We start from the raw sequence: 20,244 nt of genomic DNA, 5'->3' as shown, positions 1-20,244 counted from the left end.
CCCTGGACTGCTAGTTGGCCATCCTTCAAATTCTCTTCTGAATTGTGGAGTTGGAAGGGACCCCCAACGGTCATCTAGTCCAACCCCCTGTAATGCAGGAATCGCAGCTGAAGAATCCCCGACAAATGGCCATCAAACCTCTGCCTAAAAATCTCCAGTGAATGAGAGTCCACCAGCTTCCAATGCAGTCAGGAAGTTCTTCCTGATGTTTAGTCGGAATCTCCTTTCTTGTAATTTGAATCCAAACTATTTAATGATAACACTTACATATAAGAAAAATGCAATCCATAATAATCAAGAAAAAAGATATAAAAGGATGTCATATAGAGGAGGGTGAAAGGTTGTTTTCTGCTGCTCCAGAGAAGCGGACACGGGGCAATGGATTCAAACTACAGGAAAGAAGATTCCACCTAAACATTAGGAAGAACTTCCTGACAGTAAGAGCTGTTGGACAGTGGAACTGGCTGCCCAGGAGTGTGGTGGAGTCTCCTTCTTTGGAGGTCTTTAAGCTTGACAGCCATCTGTCAGGAATGCTTGGCTGGTGTTTCCTGCTTGGCAGGGGGTTGGACTGGATGGCCCTTGTGGTCTCTTCCAACTCTAGGATTCTATGATTCTAGGTGGGCCTTATCTTACATTTCTGGAATGACCATGTGAATGATTCAGTTACAGGTAGGTAGCCCTGTTGGTCTGCCATAGTCAAAACAAAGTAAAAAATAAAAAATAAAAAAAATTCCTTCCAGTAGCACCTTAGAGATCAACTAAGCTTGTTCTTGGTATGAGCTTTCCTGTGCATGCACACTTCTTCAGATACCTCAATGTGAATGATGTCAGGGCAGTATTTATTTATTAAAAATAAATAAATAAATGCTATTTTATCCCTTCCTCCAATTTTCCAGCACAATCTATTTCATTTGCTTTCTGTTTTCTTCTCGAGAAACGGGGACGTTTGAGAGAGAATAGTTTTTTCGGGGGTGGGGAATTGTAATACAGTAATAAAACTTTAATAAAATGATTTAAAAACGAACGAACCAACGAACGAACAGACAGAAATCCTGAGCAGGTTTCTACTAGGCATTGTCTCTTTTTGCGACAGCTTCTCCTGCCCTGTTGAGAGGCAACTGTTGTGTGTGTACGTTTTTTCCTCTCTCTCCAGAGCCATCTGGGGGCGGGGGGGAGAAGAGAAAGCAGCAGGGAACGGATTTCTGGCTGCGCTGCTTTTAGAAAGACGGATGCCGAAGTTGCGCTTCTGCGCGGCGGCGGGCGATTGAGACATCCTCATTAGTGGCTGGGAGAAGGGAGATACATCTGGCCCTGGCAGGTCTGTGTGCGTCTGGAGAGAGAGAGAGAGAGAGAGAGTTTTGCAGAGAGGGGAAGGCGTGACCAGCATGGAGAATGCCAAAGGACCTCAGAGAGAGAGAGGCATTCTCTCCCTCGCTCTGTCTTTCACACACAAATCTCTGAGCAAAGATAAGCCCGGCAGCTGAAGGCTTGGGGACAGCGCGCAAAAACACGGCGTCAACAAACCAAACCGCCTCTCCAAAAGGGATCTAAAGTAATCAGGGCCAGCGGAGCTCGCAGAAAAAAATGAGGTGAGTTGCTGGTCAGGGAGGGGGACATCCGAAGCTGTTTTTTCTTCCTGAGTCAGATCATTGCCTCCACCTAGCTCTGTAGCGTCTGCACTGACCGGCAGCGCCTGTCCAGGATTTCAGGCTTTGAGCAGGAGATGCCATTGGGGACTGAACACGGCCCGGGACCTTCTGCGCGCAAGGCAGGCGCTCCTTCGCCCCTGAGCTACGGCCCAACCCGAGGGGAAAGGGGTGTCGGGGAGGGCTGGCAAGAGCAGTGGGGCACCAGAGAAAAAAATCGGGGGGGGGGGTGGCACAGAAGGGGCGAAGTATATTTCTAGGCGGGAGAGCTGTGTCCCGCATGTTTAGGACCCTGAGAGAATGAGAACAGTAGGCTATTAATAGCATGGGTCCAGCAATCTGGGGAGAGGCAAGTGGGGGCGAGCTCCTTGTTTGGGGGTGCTTGCCCCCCCCCCAGATCCGGCACCAACCATGGTTATCCTCCACCACTATTTCTTATATTGCACTCTTGCAAGCAGGGGCAGAGAGAAGATTCCTGTTTCTAGGAAAGGAAACGGTTTAATTCTGGCACTCGTTGGCTCCTAATATTTCTTGAGGCGCTTTATCTGGAGACAGACGGACGCCAGCTTTCACAAGTGACACCATGCAGGGGCTGGACTAGATGACACTCTGGGTCCCTTCCAGCTCCCATTCTAGGATTCTATGTGCTTCCACTTGAAACGCCACACATGGGGGCGTTGTTGTTGGCGTGGATGCGTGCTTGTGGGGTTTTAAACTGAAATGTGCCCTCGTGCTTTCTGAACCATGTGAGGCTCACCGTCACATATTTTTTTTAAAAAAAAGCATTCCTGGTTTAAGATGTGGAACTTGAATTGGGACAAAACAGTCTCTTGCTTGCAGGAGAAGCCTTCTGTCTGGAAGGTCCTCGACTTAAGAGGAGGTTTGGATCTCTCGCTGTCCCAGACAGAAACCAGGGAGAAAACGAGGCAGAAAAAAAAGGTGATACCTGCCCTGATCTGATTTGAGGTTCCCTTGAGATTCCTGGCACTAGAATGCACCCATTTCCCCTAAAAGCGCAGCTGGGTTTAAACTGGAGCGAAACTTTTGAAACAGAAAAGGCCAGCCTCGGCAGGAATGACCCCCCCTCTTTTTTAAAAGAAGAGGAGCAGGGGGGAGGGAGGGGGTGGAAAGGGAAGGCTCCCTGTTCCTAACCTCCTCTTTAAGGCACGCTCAAGCTGCGCCCCGCATTTTAACACAAAACCCTCTGCTTCTCATGGGGTTAACAAAACAGAGAGAGCACGCTCAAGGCTAAGGGCTCAACTAAGTTCCACTCAGAGTAAACATATTAAAATTAATGGATCTAACTTAGACTGTGTACACAATGTAAATTTAAAGGACAGTTTCTCCCTTCAAAGAATCGTGGGCACTGTAGTTTGTGAAGGGGTTGCTTGGAAATAAAGCTCTGACAGTGGCCCAGACTACTTTGAAGGAATGAATGTGCTCTGAAAGTATAGTGTGTGCACAGCCTTGCAATGTTGTTGTTGTTGTTGTTGTTCAGTCGTTCAGTCGTGTCTGACTCTTCGTGACCCCATGGACCAGAGCATGCCAGGCACGCCTATCCTTCACTGCCTCTCGCAGTTTGGCCAAACTCATGTTAGTAGCTTTGAGAACACTGTCCAACCATCTCATCCTCTGTCGTCCCCTTCTCCTTGTGCCCTCCATCTTTCCCAACATCAGGGTCTTTTCCAGGGAGTCTTCTCTTCTCATGAGGTGGCCAAAGTACTGGAGCCTCAACTTCAGGATCTGTCCTTCCAGTGAGCACTCAGGGCTGATTTCTTTAAGGATTGATAGGTTTGATCTTCTTGCAGTCCACGGGACTCTCAAGAGTCTCCTCCAGCACCATAATTCAAAAGCATCAATTCTTCGGCGATCAACCTTGCAATAACAATCAATAAAAATACATAGCTAACGGAGGTTCTGCCTTCCCCCCAAAAAAGGCCTGCCCCCTCCCAACAAAAATCCTGGCTACTCCCATGCTTGTCATGTTCATTCTGAGGGTCTACTTTGAGTAAAACTTACCTGACTACCACCCAATATTAAGAGAGCAGAATTTTTTGAATTACACAGACGACTTCTTCAAGGGAGGGTTGCAAGATTTAAGGTTTCACATAATTCTACTTTGGGAAAGATTCTTTTCACAACTGGAGCTGATGGGCCAGAAAATGGCCTGGCCATGCCTGGCCAAGGGTAGACTCTCCTTCCTTTGAGGTTTTTAAAATTGAGGTTGGCTGGCCATCTGTCAGGTACCCTTTAGCTGAAATTCCCACATTCAACTCTACATAAGGGACACGGGTGGTGCTGTGGTCTAAACCACTGAGCTTCTTGGGCTTGCCAATCAGAAGGTTGGTGGTTCGAATCCCTGCGATGGGATGAGCTCCCATTGCTCTGTCCCTGCTCCTGCCAACCTAGCAGTTCGGAAGCACTCCAGTGCAAGTAGATAAATAGGTAAGGGAAGGTCAATGGCGTTTCCGTGCGCTCTCATTTCCGTCACAGTGTCCTGTTACGCCAGAAGCGGTTTAGTCCTGCTGGCCACAGGACCCGGAAAGCTGTCTGTGGACAAAAGCCGGCTCCCTCGGCCTGAAAGCGAGATGAGCACCACAACCCCATAGTCGCTTTTGACTGGACTTAACTGTCCAGAGTTCTTTACCTTTTTTTAACCTCAAATCCACAATTCTATGGTCCTGTTATTCCCGTCCAGAGGTCCTTATCAAGCTGGCCTCATCATCTGAGATGGTGTAGGTAAGAGCTGGGGGAGGGGGCAGAGAGAGAGAGAGCCCCTGCCAATAAACACATTTGTAGGGATGAGAAGGGGCAACGGTGGCAACATTTGTGCCATCATTGCAGTTTTGTTGGCAATCAGGATCCAGTGGCAGAAAGGTCATTGGAGAGTTTTTGTATGAATGTAGCAGCACTAAGTTGTTTTCTGGTTGCTGTTTCGTTAATGCAGTTGCTATTTTACAGATCATAAATGCTGTATTGTTTTGCCAATTATATAATATGCCTTTTGCTTTCATTGCGATATTCCGCTTAGTTTTCCGTTGTTGCTTTGTTAACCGTGCCTTATAGATTGTAATGGTTCCGCTGCTAATTTTTCGATTACCGTAATTTTTGCTTCATAGGGCACACCGGACCATAGGGCGCACCTCGTTTTTAGAGGAGGAAACAAGAAAAAAAAATATTTTTCTGGTTTTCCTCCTCTAAAAGCCCTGTTGTTGTTTTTTGAGGATCAGCTAAAAGTTTTGCAGTTTTTTTGCAAAGGGAAAAGCCCTGTTTTTTTGAGGTTCATCTAAAAGTTTTGCAGCTTTTTTGCAAAGGGAGAAAAGCAAAGAGGAAAAGCCCAATTTTTATGGGGTTCAACTCACATTTCTGCAGCTTGTGAAGGAAAGGGAGCCTTTTCTACAGTTTCCAGACTGATAATCTAATCAGCCAGTCCCATGTCGCTGGGAAACAAACAACCTCCCTCTGCAGCACATTCAACAAAGGAGGGCGGGGCTGAAAGGGAGCCAGGACTCTTATCTCTCTCCCGATCTCTTGCTGCTGAGGGGTGTCCTTTCAACACCCCCTTTTTCTCTTTGTAAAATAAAAGGCACTATCTGCTTTTGGCCCCTGGGAAATTTGGCTCCAGGGACCACCATTCGCTCCCCTTAATTTTTAGGAGGGAAAAAGTGTGTCTTATGAAGCAAAAAATATGGTATTCCATACCGTTCATGCTATATTTGTGATGCTCTATTGCGTTCCATCGTGTTATTGTTACTTATTGTTACTTATTGTTCATAAGCCGCATTGGGATTCATTGGAATTAAAAGTGACGTAAATAAAATAAAAAAAATCTGCCCCCAGAGATGCTTCTCTACATTATTGCCTTTTCAGTGGCAGGCAAATCATACAACCTGCCCCAGCCCCCAGCAGCACCACAAACTTTTATATGTATACTAGAAATATTATCCACACGGTCAACAGTTTACTTTATAACGTGCCAGAAAGTCCTATGCAATATTTATTTCGCTTCATCTTTGAATCGTATCCTGTGGAACATCCCGAAGCGATTAAGAATAAAAAAAGTCATGAAAGCATCTATAAAAGCATTGAAATGGTTTCAAATCTGCTACAGATGCTGGCTGGGATTTTTAAAAAAAATCCACTTAAAAGGCATATATGGATACATGTTAAACATACTGTATATTCTGGTGTATAAGACTACTTTTTAATCCAGGAAAATCTTCTCAAAAGTCAGGGGTCGTCTTATACGCCGGGTGGAGAAACTGCGGTCAAGTATATCTCAAACTCTATATTTTAACTGGGAAAGTTGGGGGTCGTCTTATACGCCCAGTCGTCTTATACGCCAGAAAATACGGTATGTATTATAAATATTATTCATAGGGAGAATAGGACAAGGGAGCAATCCTATGACGGATTCCACTGGGAATCCCAGCTCACCCAGCGTTCATTCCCCAACTCCAACTAAATTGAAGATAGGCTGGCATAATTTGCCCATCCCGTCTGAGCTGAGGCCAGCATAAGTCCCCAAAAGGCAGTATTCTGGGAGTGGGGTGGGACTAGGCAGGGGGCATTTAATCTGGATCCTAACTCTATTCAGCTCAGTCACGTGACCTGGTAAAAACAGTAGTCTAAGTCAGACTCTAGGGACATGGGTGGCGCTGTGGTCTAAACCACTGAGCCTCTTGGGCTTGCCGATCAGAAGGTCAGTGGTTCGAATCCCTGAAACGGGGTGAGCTCCCGTTGCTCGGTCCCAGCTCCTGCCAACCTAGCCCAAAAAAGGTCCAAGTAGATAAACAGGTACTGCTCCGGCAGGAAGGTAAACGGCGTTTCCGTTCGCTGCTCCGGTTTCTGTGTTCAGTTGCACCAGATGACCCAGGAAAACTGTCTGCGGACAAACACCGGATCCCTCGACCTGTAAATCGAGATGAGCGCCGCAACCCCAGAGTCGTCTGGGGTCCTTTACCTTTGCCTTTTTAAGTCAGACTCTATTTTAAAGAGTTTGTTATCCCTCTGAGAATAAGGAGAGCCTACTGGATCAGGCCAGTGGCCCATCTAGTCCAGCATCCTGTTTTCACAGGGACCAGCCAGATGCCTCTTCTGAGAAGCCTACAAGCAGGATCCGAGCACAAGAGCAACTCTCCTGTACCACCTCCTGTGCCCTCCTATGGCTTCCCTGAAACTGGGATTCAGAATCATGGCTGCCTCCAGTTTTGGGTGAAGAGCATAGCCATCATCGCTCATAGCTATTCATAGCCCTCTCCTCCTCCATGAATTTCTCAAATCCCCTTTTCAAGCCATCCAAGTTGGTGGCCACCGCTGCCTCCTGTGGCAGGGAGTTCCACAGTTTAACCACATGACGTGAATACGTTCTTTTGTCTGCCTTGAACCTTCCAGCTTTGCGTTTCATTGGCTGGCCGTGTCTTCTAGCATTAGGGGGAAGGGAGGGAAACATTCCTCTCTCTACTTTCTCCATTCTGTGCATAATTTTTATAAATATCTGTCATGGCGCCTCTTATCCTGACAGGCTTGGGCCAGCTCAGCTGGCCGTAGCTGTGCTCTTGGTTGGGGTTTGGATCTGGTGTAAGTGAACTTATGCCAGCTCGCTTCATGCCACCTTCTTGCATACAGGGTTGCTGTGACAGTCCAATTTTGTCTTCAGAAGGCTTTTCCATCATGCTGTAGCCTTAGAGATAGGGAGGGAGGAGAGGGAGAGAGATGAGAGGGGGGGCATTAGAGGGCGTCCCTGTCCATATATCCTGAGCAGATTTTTCCTTTGGCTTGCAACTTCTGTGGTCAGATGGGAACTCTTAGAAGCCTACTTGCTAGAAACCTCAACTCATCTGGAGGAAGAGAGGCCCCGTCCTCAACCTCAGTCTCATTAACTGTCCGTGTTTCGAACTGGGTGTCAGATCAGCCAGTTAAAATCTCTCCACATGCACACTATATATATCAGCCCATCTGTTCAGAACATCACACCCCAGAACTATGCAATGAATTCCTTGGATCACCAGCATGTCACTGCCTCGTGGCTCCCAAACCCTAAGCAATCCAGTTGTTTTCCTAGCCCCACAAATCCCTCCTGCAAGTACCCAGGTTCAGGGCCGGCCCATGACCGTGTGCCGCCTGAGGCGAACCACAAAATGGTGCCCCTTCCCCAACAGGGAAGAAGAGGCGAGTGGAGATCTACATCAGAAAGAAGGGGGCGAATGAAGATTCTGAAGAAGTGTGCATGCACACGAAAGCTCATACCAAGAACAAACTTAGTTGGTCTCTAAGGTGCTAGGACGCGGGTGGCGCTGTGGGTTAAACCACAGAGCCTAGGGCTTGCTGATCAGAAGGTCGGCGATTCGAATCCCCACGATGGGGTGAGCTCCCGTTGCTCGGTCCCAGCTCCTGCCCAACTAGCAGTTGGAAAGCACATCAAAAGTGCAAGTAGATAAATAGATACCACTCCGGCGGGAAGGTAAACAGTGTTTCCGTGCGCTGCTGTGGTTCACCAGAAGCGGCTTAGTCATGCTGGCCACATGACCCTGAAGCTGTAAGCCGGCTCCCTCGGCCAGTAGAATCATAGAATCCTAGAATCCTAGAGTTGGAAGAGACCCCAAGGGCCATCTAGTCCAACCACCTGCCAAGCAGGAAATACCATCAAAGCATTCCTGACAGATGGCTGTCAAGCCTCTGCTTAAAGACCTCCAAAGAAGGAGATTCCACCACACTCCTTGGTAGCAAATTCCACTGTCCAACAGCTCTCACTGTAAATTCCACTGCCGAACAGCTCTCACAGTAACACGAGATGAGCGCCGCAACCCCAGAGTCGGACGCGACTGGACCTAATGGTCAGGGGTCCTTTTACATTTACCTTTAAGGTGCTAGGCTACTGGAAGGAATTTATTTTATTTTATTTTATTTGTTTTGGGAATGAAGATCGACATTGGGGTTGGCTGTCCCTGTGGATCCTGCCACCTGAGGCGATTGCCTCACCTTGCCTCATGGGTGGGATGGCCCTGCCCAAGTCCCTCCTGTCTGTGTTACTTATCACTTGATGAATTTCTGTTTTCAGCTTGGACAAGCTTCAAAGCATAGGCATCCACAAAGAGTGGGAGATGGGCACTTACACACACAGGGAGATGAATCACAATCTCTTGAGAGCCAGTGTGGTGTAGTGGTTAAGAGCGGTAGACTCATAATCTGGGGAACCGGGTTCGCGTCTCCGCTCCTCCACATGCAGCTGCTGGGTGACCTTGGGCTAGTCACACTTCTCTGAAGTCTCTCAGCCCCACTCACCTCAAAGAGGGTTTGTTGTGGGGGAGGAAGGGAAAGGAGAATGTGAGCCGCTTTGAGACTCCTTCGGGTAGTGATAAAGCGGGATATCAAATCCAAACTCTACTTCTTCTTCTTCCAAATTTAAAAAGAGTAAATTTCTAGCTTTTGAAGAAACTGAGATATGAGGCAAAATGTACAGGCACTAGTCTCCTCTCTCTTTTTTTGTGAGAAAGTAGCTGGTTTCTCAGCCCCCCTCCTTGCAAGAAACCTAGCTGGCTTCCCATCCCTCCCCACACAGTGGAAAAATTCTTGCAGACACCACCCAGGCTTCAAGAAAACTATTATTTAAGCGCAGGTTATGAAATAAAGGTTAACTATATTATAACATATGTAGGTTATACCAGCTGGGGACTGAGAAGAAATTTCTCACTTCTCATAGCACTGCTCAACCTTAAACGCAACAGTCCTTTGAAATCTACGCTTCTCTGAATTTTGCAGTGCAGTTCTCCAAACAAACAAAAAATGTGCATATCGGGGGAAGCTATGCATTAAACTGCATAGATCAGTGAAAATAATGTGCAAAAAAATGGCATTCTAGCAGGGGAAAACACTTGCCCAAATATGTATATTTGGATAATAATAATAATAATTTATTATTTGTACCCCACCCATCTGGCTGGGTCTCCCCTACCACCCTGGGCAGCTTCCAAGGAATATTAAAATACATTAAAACCATGCACTTTAAAAGGGGACTTATTTTCATGAGGACTAGAAAAACAAGAAACTGAGAGAATTCACCCATGTCTAACGCCATTCCTCATCCTTCCTGCAGATGCTTTGAATTCCTGGGTTTGATGGGAGTTTTATTTCCATGCAACTGAAGGGCAACAGGTTGCCACGGACTGGGTTCTACAGTTCTGTGCTGCTTGCTTAACGTTTGAACCCCAGCCTTCCTCTGGCAAACACAAGCTGGTGCTGAATAGGAGGGCATCCTGTTATATCTTCACAGCAGCCCTGTGATGTAGGCTAAACAGGGCCGGCGCGTCCATTTAGGCGAACTAGTTAATTGCCTAGGGTGCCAAAATGGAGGGGGCGCTGGCCAGGCTTGGGCGGGACGGGCTAGCCAGCCCCGTCCCGTCCATTGGGGCTGGTGGCGCAGCACGCCAGGGCGCCGCCCCCCCAGGGGCGCCCCCGCGAGCCCGCCGGCATACTGGGAGCCCCCTCCCCATCCGCCCCCACGGGCGGGTGGGCGGGCGGGCGTTCGTGTGCCGGCGGCACAGCCGCTGCCACCCATGCTGCTCCCAGGTGGGCTGTGAGCCGGCCGCCCCGCCCCGTCTTCAAGCCCAGCGAGCGGGGGGAGCCGCGCGGCCCTGCCAGCGGCCTCTCCCCGCCCCCACGGGTGGCTGGGTGGTTGCGCCGCCCGCACTCTCCCCCGGACGCCCCGGACGCATGGGGGCGCCGGAAGGATCACCGCACCATGGCAGCAGATGTGCCTGAGACGGCCCTGGGGCTAGCAGCAGCTTCTCCACTGTAGCGGAGACGTGCTGCTTGCCCCCTACACCACCCCCAGCTCCCGCTAAAGCAGGCTTTGGCGGGAGGGGGGCGCCAGAAGGTGGTTCACCTAGGGCGCAAGAAGCCCTAGCGCCGGTCCTGAGGCTAAAGTGAGGGCCAGTCTAGACGGGAGCAGAGGATTGTCCCTCATCTCACAAAGAGCCACAGTGGAAAGTCAGGGATTATGGCTACATTTCAACCTCGTATAATTGTAGAGTAGGAAAAGACCCTGAGGGGCATCTAGTCTAACCCCTTGCAATGCAGGAATCAAGAATCCATGGCTGATGGTCAGCCAACCTCTGTTCTGAAGACCTCCAATCAAGGACAGTCCTCCTTCTGCTGCCAAACACCTCTTACTTCCATAAAAAATTCTTCCTGATATCTGGCTGGAATCTCCTTCCTTGCCATTTGTATCCATTGGTTTGGGTCCTCCCCCACAGAGCAGGAGAAAACAAGCTTGCTCCGTTTTCCATGTAGCACATACCTTTAAATATTTGAAGACAATTAAGATTTTCATTTGTTTGTCACCGAATTTGTTTGTCAAAGCGACCGACAGCCGTAAAATGCAAGGTAACAGTTAAAACCAAATGCATCAAGAAAACACTACGAAACAATATTTTTTGCAAAACATGCACAGTGATAACAAACAGAAAGAGCAAATCTTACCCCCATCCTACCAGATGAACTGGGAGTTAGCTCCACAGAATACAATGGGACTTTAAAAGGTAAAGGTAAAGGGACCCCTGACCATTAGGTCCAGTCGTGGATGACTCTGGGGTTGCGGCGCTCATCTCACATTACTGACTGAGGGAGCCGGCGTACAGCTTCTGGGTCATGTGGCCAGCATGACAAAGCCACTTCTGGCAAACCAGAGCAGTGCACGGAAACGCCATTTACCTTCTCACTGGAGTGGTACCTATTTATCTACTTGCACTGCGTGCTTTCGAACTGCTAGGTGGGTAGGAGCTGGGACTGAGCAACGGGAGCTCACCCCGTCGCGGGGATTCGAACCGCCGACCTTCTGATCAGCAAGCCCTAGGCTCTGTGGTTTAACCCACAGCGCCAACCGCGTCCCTACAATGGGGCTTACTTCCAAGTAAACATACAGAGGATTACTATGGGGGCGGGGGGGGGGGGTAGAGGCTGCTGGAAGCCACAAATTTCGACTTGGCTACCAAATTTCCAGAAAGTGCATTTAGACCACAAAAGGAGACATTCTTGTTCTCCAGAAGCACCCATGTTGGGCTTTCCTGGGATCTAAGGTCAAGCTTTTTCTCAGTATAGGTAGGTGTGAATGTGGGGGGTTGGGGTTGGAAGGGTGCTACCTATGGAATCATAGACTTCTAGAATCATAGAATCCTAGAGTTGGAAGAGACCACAAGTTCCATCCAGTCCAACCCCCTGCCAAGCAGGAAACACCTTCAAAGCATTCCTGACAGATGGCTGTCAAGCCTCCGCTTAAAGACCTCCAAAGAAGGAGACTCCACCACACTCCTTGGTAGCAAATTCCACTGTCCAACAGCTCTCACTGTCAGGAAGTTCTTCCTAATGTTTAGGTGGAATCTTCTTTCTTGTAGTTTGAATCCATTGCCCCGTGTCCACTTCTCTGGAGCAGCAGAAAACAACCTTACTCCCTCCTCTATATGACATCCTTTGATATATTTGAACATGGCTATCATATCACCCTTAACCTTCTCTTCTCCAGGCTAACCTTCTCAGAGTTGGCTGGGACTCCATGAGTCTTCTACTCCAACCCCCTGCAATATAGGAATCACAGTGAAAGCATCCCCGACAAATGTCCCTTCAACCCCTGCTTAAAAACTCAAATGAAGGGGAGTCCACCAGCTTCTGAGGGAGTCCATCCCCCTGTCAAAATACCGTTAGCATCAGAGAGTTGTTCTTTAATCTCCTTTCCTGTCATTGAAATCCATTGGTAGTCGTCATGGTCTCTCTGTGTCTCTCCTGCAGGTACTTCCTGGTCTGGTCCCTTTGTGCCTTCCACCTCGTCAAAGCAGACACCATTGAACTGACCGACATGTTTGGGGAGATCCAGTCCCCAAATTATCCAGACTCCTACCCCAGCGATTCGGAAGTGACTTGGAACATATCGGTGCCAGACGGCTTTCGGGTCAAGCTCTATTTCATGCATTTCGATCTGGAATCGTCCTACCTTTGCGAATACGACTTTGTGAAGGTGAGCATCAGGGGCTCTTGTTCATTCATTTGCTTCATAAAAATTTCACACCACTGAATTGCAAAAAGAAAAAAGAAAAAGAGGAGGAGGAGGAGGAGGAGGAGGAGGAGGAGGAGGAGGAGGAGGAGGAAGCTTCCAGGTGGTTTGCAAGAAAGCTAAAACAATAAGTAAGAATCATTGACAACAATAATTTAAGGTATTTGGAAAGTTAAAATAACAACGGACCAAAACCAGATTAAAACTCACATCAGCATTCTAATAATCTGGGTAAGGCATGTGCCAAAAAGAGTACAGTGAAGGCACCTTTCTGATATCAATAGGCAGGGAGTTCCAAAGTGTAGCTGCTGTCACACTAAATGATTGAGTTGCAGTTGGTCTTGGCTGGGGAAGAGTAGGTTCACCCAACCCCACATGCCATTCCTTTTTTTTGCTTCAGAATTTCGCTCTGCACTGCCGACCCATTCTCTTTAATTCCCATTTAACTAGGAAATATTGCACAGATTATTCCGGAGTTAAAGGATATATTCGAAACAAAATATAAAAAATCCTTCCAGTAGCACCTTAGAGACCAACTAAGTTTGTTATTGGTATGAGCTTTCGTGTGCATGCAGACTTCTTTTCTTCAGATACACCAAAGGATATATTGTTTGCCACACCCGTTCATTTCTTTGCACCTCTTCCTCTGCTGTGTTTCCATGTTGCCTGTGAACTCTTGACGTTTGCATTTTCTGAAACACTGGGGGGGGGGGGAAATAGGCACCTGCATGTCTGTATCAGTGTAAATCTTCTTCAGCCCTGTTTGCATTCCAGCTGCTGAGATTCACAAATAGCGAGAGCACTGCTGTGGCACTCGGCTCATGCAGGTGGGCTTCCCATTGGGGCATCTGGTTGTGAGAACACAATACTGGCCCAATCCAGCAGACAGGCTCTTCTCAGCCTTCCCCAACATGGCTCCCTCTGGATATTGTTGGACCACAACTCCCATTGGCATAAGTCCACTGTCCCTCAGACCTTAATTTTTTTTAAAAATATATGAACGAATTCCTATGCCCCACAAATAACCCAGAGATGCGTTTTAAATGAAAGCACACATTCTACTCATGTAAAAACACCAGGCAGGCCCTACAAATAACCCAGAGATGCATTTTAAATAAAAGGACACATTCTACTCATGTAGAAACACGCTGATTCCCAGACTGTCCGCGGGCCGCATTTAGAAGGCAATTGGGCCGCATCCGGCCCCTGGGCCTTAGTTGTACTCCAAAACATCTGGCTTGGGGACGATGGTCTATGGTCTGACAGAGATTTTTTTCTGCAGGTTTCAACCAAACCTTTGGTTGATTTGTCCCTTTTAAAATGTGTTTGAGGGGGGTTATTGGATGGTTTCTGTTTTTATTTTGATTGTGTATGTTGCATTTTTATGTTGTCATTTGTATCCTGAGGGCCTGCGGGGTATAGGGTGGTATACAAATTTAACAACAACAAACAAACAACACGTAAAAAGTGTTCCTGGACATCTGTCAGGCACCACCAAGAGGCTGTTGGTCCTCTGATATGGAACCATAAAGAAGGCTGATCGCCGAAGAATTGATGCTTTTGAATTATGGTGCTGGAGGAGACTCTTGAGAGTCCCATGGACTGCAAGAAGATCAAACCTATCCATTCTGAAGGAAATCAGCCCTGAGTGCTCACTGGAAGGACAGATCCTGAAGCTGAGGCTCCAGTACTTTGGCCACCTCAGGAGAAGAGAAGACTCCCTGGAAAAGACCCTGATGTTGGGAAAGATGGAGGGCACAAGGAGAAGGGGACGACAGAGGATGAGATGGTTGGACAGTGTTCTCGAAGCGACTGGCATGAGTCTGACCAAACTGCGGGAGGCAGTGGAAGGATAGGCATGCCTGGCGTGCTCTGGTCACGAAGAGTCGGACACGACCTACTGAAACGACTGAACAACAACATGGAACCAGTTCCCCCATCCCCGAGGGAGACTCCGTGGGGAAAGGGGCAGGGAGGGTGACTTGCCCAAACCTGGAGCCATCCCTGCCCACCAGAGAGAGAAAAAGCGAGTGTGTGTCCTGAAGCTAGGGATAAGGACCCCTTTGGCCTCTACATCCTCTCTCATGTTCCTATTTATATGACATTTGTTTCCATCGTTCCATTTAAAACACATTCTGTCATCGTTCTGGCTCATCCAGGATAAAAGACATCCTCTGGAATCTCCATTCACGCCAGCTCACTCCCTGCGCAACCGCTGTCAGACGTAATAATTGCTTGCAGCGGTTTGGGATTTAAGCACGCCGTCCCATGGCGGCTGTTAAGTAACGTTGAGGACATAAGGAGCAGCCCGGCTGGATGGGGCCAGGGATCCCTCTGACACCCGGTATCCTGTTTCCAGCTGGTGAGATGCCCCCTCCCCGGAATGCCACAAGGAGGCAGATAAAAGAAAGGACTCATTCGTGCAGTTCGTGGTTAAACTGTGGAACTCCCTGCCACAGGAGGCAGTGATAGCCACCAACCTAGGTAGCTTTAAAAGAGGATTAGACAGATTCACGGAGGAAAGGGCTATTGTGGCTATGCTCCGCTCCCACAGCACCAATAATTCTACACCCAATGCTTCTGAATACCAGTTGCTGGAAACCACAGGAGGGGAGAAGAAGAGAAGAGTTTGGATTTGATATCCCAATTTATCATTACCCAAAGGAGTCTCAAAGCGGCCAATATTCTCCTTTCCTTTCTTCCCCCACACCAAACACTCTGTGAAGTGAGTGGGGCTGAGAGACTTCAGAGAAGTGTGACTAGCCCAAGGTCACCCAGCAGCTGCATGTGGAGGAGCGGGGGAAGCGAACCTCCGGTTCACCAGATTACGAGGTCTACCGCTCTTAACCACTACACCACACTGGAACGGACTTCCTCATTAGGTGGTAGACTCTCCCTCCTTGGAGGTTTTCAAGCAGAGGTTGGGATGGCCATCTGTCAGAGACGCTTTAGTTGAGATTCCTGCACTGCAGGTTCCCCAGATTACGAGTCTACCGCTATTAACCACTACACCACACTGGCTCTTGTGCTCATGTTCTGCTCACTGTTTCCCCATAACAGGCATCTGGTTGGCCTCTGTGAGGGAAAAAAGGATGCTGGACTAGATGGCTATTGGCCCTTTTCTAGGTCCTTGTGTTCAAGAGTGTTCTTGCAGCCAAACAATCTGGAGGACGTCATTTTGGGATCGCTGATGTATTCTGCGGCGCTGAATTTCAAGGATCCCATGGGAGGTTTCCAGGGCTCCTGGATGAAAATCAAAAGGGAGGAGGAGTTTACAAGTGTTAAAAAGTTTGGAAAACATTGTCAGGAGCACCGGAGGGTGAGATGTTGGCACTACTGCCTCGCAGATGTCTGTGTGATTCCACCTGCTTGAAGCTTTGTTCCCAAAAATAATTAAAAAGCGGGGGGGGGGGGCGGTGTCCTGCTTTGATTTTCTCTGGCTTTGTTTCTCCTTGCTAACAGCTGCTTGCCCTTCCTGCTTATTGTCTTTTAATTCCTCTGCATCTTCTCCAAATACAAAGTTCAGAGCCTTATGGTTAAAAAAAATATATGCATGAATATAAATAGATCGTTGTTTGTTTTTTAATGGGAAGGAGGTATAAAGAAGAAAAGGTTGGAACCTGCCCAGGTTGGGGAGATGAGTTATCTCCACCGATATCACTGTGTATGATTCAGACCTAACACGGGTATGACCAACTTTTCTGGGTGGGAGGTTCTCCGGAGAAACTCAGATCCCATGTAGGTTGCTAAATAACTGCTGTCAGGCTGATATGAAGAGTCTTGCTGCCATCCATTAGATGGGGAAATGTAAAATTATTTTTTTGCCAAGTGCTTGTGGGCTGAGGAAGGGGGAATCCATGCAGCTGTTTCGATGGTGACTCACAAATAACAGTCATACCTCGTGTTGCATACACTCCGTGTTGTGTACGTTCGGGATATGCACTCCCGCACCCCAGAAGTGTTTTCCGGAGCACAAATGCGCTGAACGCTTCTGCGCACTTCGCGCATGCACAGAAGCACTCAAATCACGCGACTTTCTGGTTTTTCGGGTTGTTTTTTTTTACGTGCGATTGAGTTACGCATGCCCGCGTTACGCACAGTGACCCGGAACGGATCGCGTGCGTAACCCGGGGTTCCACTGTAACTGAAAAGTACACACGGCGCTTTTTCAAACACCAAAGTATTTTATGGGCAGTACACGACATGATCTGTTCCTCAGACATGCAAGCAAACACAGGCATGGGCAGCTGTCATGATGGAACCCAGGGAATAGGACCATTGGGGATCAAACTGTAGAATATATACATTTAATGTGCATAAATCAAAGAATCATAAATTGTAGAGTTGGAAAGGGCCCAAGGGTCATCTAGTCCAACCCCCTGCAATGCAGGAATAATAAATTGTTATTGGCAATGCAGGAATAATGTTATTTGGTGGTTTGCATTAGCAGAATGTCTGTTTTGCAGAGAATTGTGGCAAGTGCAGAGGGGTGGTTTTGCAGCTAAAGCTGCAAAAGGAGGGTAGAGTCTTTTCTTTCAACGTTTTATGTGTGATTGATTAATTATTCTCTGAAGTCTGGGTCTCTCTCAGAAGCTGCCCGCATACTGAAGAAGCAATTTGCTTAACTGAATCACTCTCTGGGATTAGAGAGAGAATAGTTCTTGGAGTGCGTTAACAAGAACAAAAGAAAAGTAGACTGCATTGCTGATTGTTTAAGAGCATGTGTTTGTTTGTATTTACAACCATTTTTTTGGTAACAAGTTTACTGCTGCAGTCAAACTTTGGAAATCTTTCCTATGTGTGCAGAGCTGATTGAGTCATACTCTGCACAAGGTCCAGATTCCACTGACACAACTCTAACAAAAACTAGATGTAGCTGGCATTTAAAAAAAAGCAGCCTTGAGGCTGGTACCCCACGACAAATATAGATAGATCGATAGATCGATAGATCGATAGATCGATAGATGATAGATAGATAGATGATAGATAGAGATAGATAGATAGATAGATAGATAGATAGATAGATAGAGATATAGAGATAGAGATATACTATAGATACAGATACAGATAGATACAGATACAGATAGATACAGATACAGATAGATACAGATACAGATACAGATACAGATACAGATACAGATACAGATACAGATACAGATACAGATACAGATACAGATTTGTTGTTTAGTTGTTTAGTCGGTGTCCTCCTCTTGTGACCCCATGGACCAGAGCACGCCAGGCCCTCCTGTCTTCCACTGCCTCCCGCAGTTTGGTCAGACCCAGGCTACTTTTGGAGAGAAGTGAGTCAGAGCTGACAACCAGTTTAACATCAAACACCCGCTTAGCAGATATCTCCAAGCCTCTGTAGGATTGTGGTGCTTCTGTTATTCCAGAGTTGTTTTGTTTTTTTCCCAAGTCAGCAGGAATCCCAGCTTGTTAAAAAGCCCAGACCCAGAAACGGGTGTGAAAGCAATTGCACTCCCTTCACAAGCTGTTTTCAAAAATCTGAACAAGGATCAAAGCATCAATGATTTTTTTTTTTACGCTTGTAAATTTAATCTTGACCTGGCAACTACATTTGCCCAGAAGCCACTAGAAAATGAATTGTAGGGGCAAGGAGCTGTGGCCAAATTCTCACAGTAACCTGGCTGGAAAATATTATCATCAACAACAACACTTTTAGTGGCATCACATACAAACATCCAAATCAAATCAATACAAAATTACCACTTCCCCAGTGGCACAAAACATTTGCTAAAAGAAAGGAGGCGGAGCAGTTTGTCATGTATTTCGACACAAAAAACCAAACAGAGATATTTAGCCACTAACTTGGTGAGCTCCTGGTCATTCCCCAGTAATAGGAAATGTATGACCTCCATCTCTGGTTTCCATTTGGGGATGCAGAGTTGATCTAGAAATTGCTGGCGGAGATCAGCATATAGTTTACAATTAAGAACCATATGTGTAAGGGTTTCCACCAGGTGGTCTTCACATGGGCAAGTTCTTTCTCCTTCCACCCTGCCTGAGTTGTTGTTGTTGTTTAGTTGTTTAGTCGTGTCCGACTCTTCGTGACCCCCTGGACCAGAGCACGCCAGGCACGCCTATCCACCATTGCCTCCTGCAGTTTGGTCAGACTCATATTGGTAGCTTCGAGAACACTGTCCAACCATCTCATCCTCTGTCATCCCTTTCAGGGGGTTGGACTGGATGGCGCTTGTGGTATCTTCCAACTCTATGATTCTATGATTCCTTGTGCCCCCCATCTTTCCCACCATCCGGGTTTTTTCTAGGGAGTCTTCTCTTCTCATGAGGTGGCCAAAGTACTGGAGCCTCAACTTCAGGATCTGTCCTTCTAGTGAGCACTCAGGGCTGATTTCTTTAAGGATGGATAGGTTTGATCTTCTTGCAGTCCATGGGACTCTCAAGAGTCTCCTCCAGCACCAGAATTCAAAAGCATCAATTCTTCGGCAATCAGTCTTCTTTATGGTCCAGCTCACACTTCCATACATTACTACTGGGAAAACCATAGCTTTAACTATACAGACCTTTGTCGGCAAGGTGATGTCTCTGCTTTATAAGATGCTGTCTAGGTTTGTCATTGCTTTCCTCCCAAGAAGCAGGCGTCTTTTAATTTCGTGACTGCTGTCACCATCTGCAGTGATCAAGGAGCCCAAGAAAGTAAAATCTCTCACTGCCTCCATTTCTTCCCCTTCTATTTGCCAGTTCCCTGCCTGAGAACCTTCCCCAAAGGAGGTTTGATGGGTCTGAATTAAACCTGGCCAGCAAATATGCCCTTCTTTCTTGAGGGTTAAGCAGAAATTCAAGACAAAATAAAAAATAAAAAATTCCTTCCAGTAGCACCTTAGAGACCAACTAGGTTTGTTCTTGGTATGAGCTTTCGTGTGCATGCACACTTCTTCAGATACCTTTCAGTGTGCATGCACATGAAAGCTCATACCAAGAACAAACTTAGTTGGTCTCTAAGCTGCTCCTGGAAGGAATTTTTTATTTTTTTATTTTGTTTTGACTACGGCAGACCAACACGGCTGGCTACCTACCTGTAACAGAAATTCAAGGTAATTGTGGTTAGTTTCATGCTGGAAAGCATGGTGGCAAGTGCGATAGCTGTTAATGTCAGGATCTATTAAAGAGCCCATCGTGGCACCCATGCCAAAATACTCATTATTATTTTATTAAAAGTATTAAAGGACGCGGGTGGTGCTGTGGTCTAAACCACTGAGCCTCTTGGGCTTGCCGATCAGAAGGTTGGCGGTTTAATCCCCGTGACGGGGTGAGCTCCCCTTGCTCTGTCCCAGCTCCTGCCAACCTAGCAGCTCGAAAGCATGCCCAAAGTGCAAGTAGATAAATAGGTACCACTCTGGCAGGAAGGTAAACAGCATTTCCGTTCACTGTTCTGGTTTCGGTGTTCCATTCCACCAGAAGCAGTTTAGGCATGCTGGCCACATGACCCAGAAAAACTGTCTGTGGGCAAACGCCAGCTCCCTCGGCCAGTAAAGCGAGATGAGCACCGCAACCCCAGAGTCGTCTGCGACT

General features: G+C 47.4%; 1 protein-coding gene across 1 annotated transcript in view; it reads left to right on the top strand.

Moving 5' to 3' along the window:
* The first annotated feature begins 1,180 nt into the window (after positions 1–1,180).
* The window catches only part of LOC117047601 (mannan-binding lectin serine protease 1-like), an 88,692-nt gene continuing 69,628 nt past the window's right edge, over positions 1,181–20,244 (top strand). The window contains 2 exon segments of the mRNA XM_033150910.1: positions 1,181–1,589; positions 12,429–12,654. Of these exon segments, the coding sequence (XP_033006801.1) occupies positions 1,585–1,589; positions 12,429–12,654 (231 nt within the window). The 5' untranslated portion in view covers positions 1,181–1,584.

This window comes from Lacerta agilis, chromosome 5 (assembly GCF_009819535.1).
Source record: "Lacerta agilis isolate rLacAgi1 chromosome 5, rLacAgi1.pri, whole genome shotgun sequence".
Taxonomy (NCBI): domain Eukaryota; kingdom Metazoa; phylum Chordata; class Lepidosauria; order Squamata; family Lacertidae; genus Lacerta; species Lacerta agilis.
This window is presented reverse-complemented; position numbering and strand designations above follow the sequence as displayed.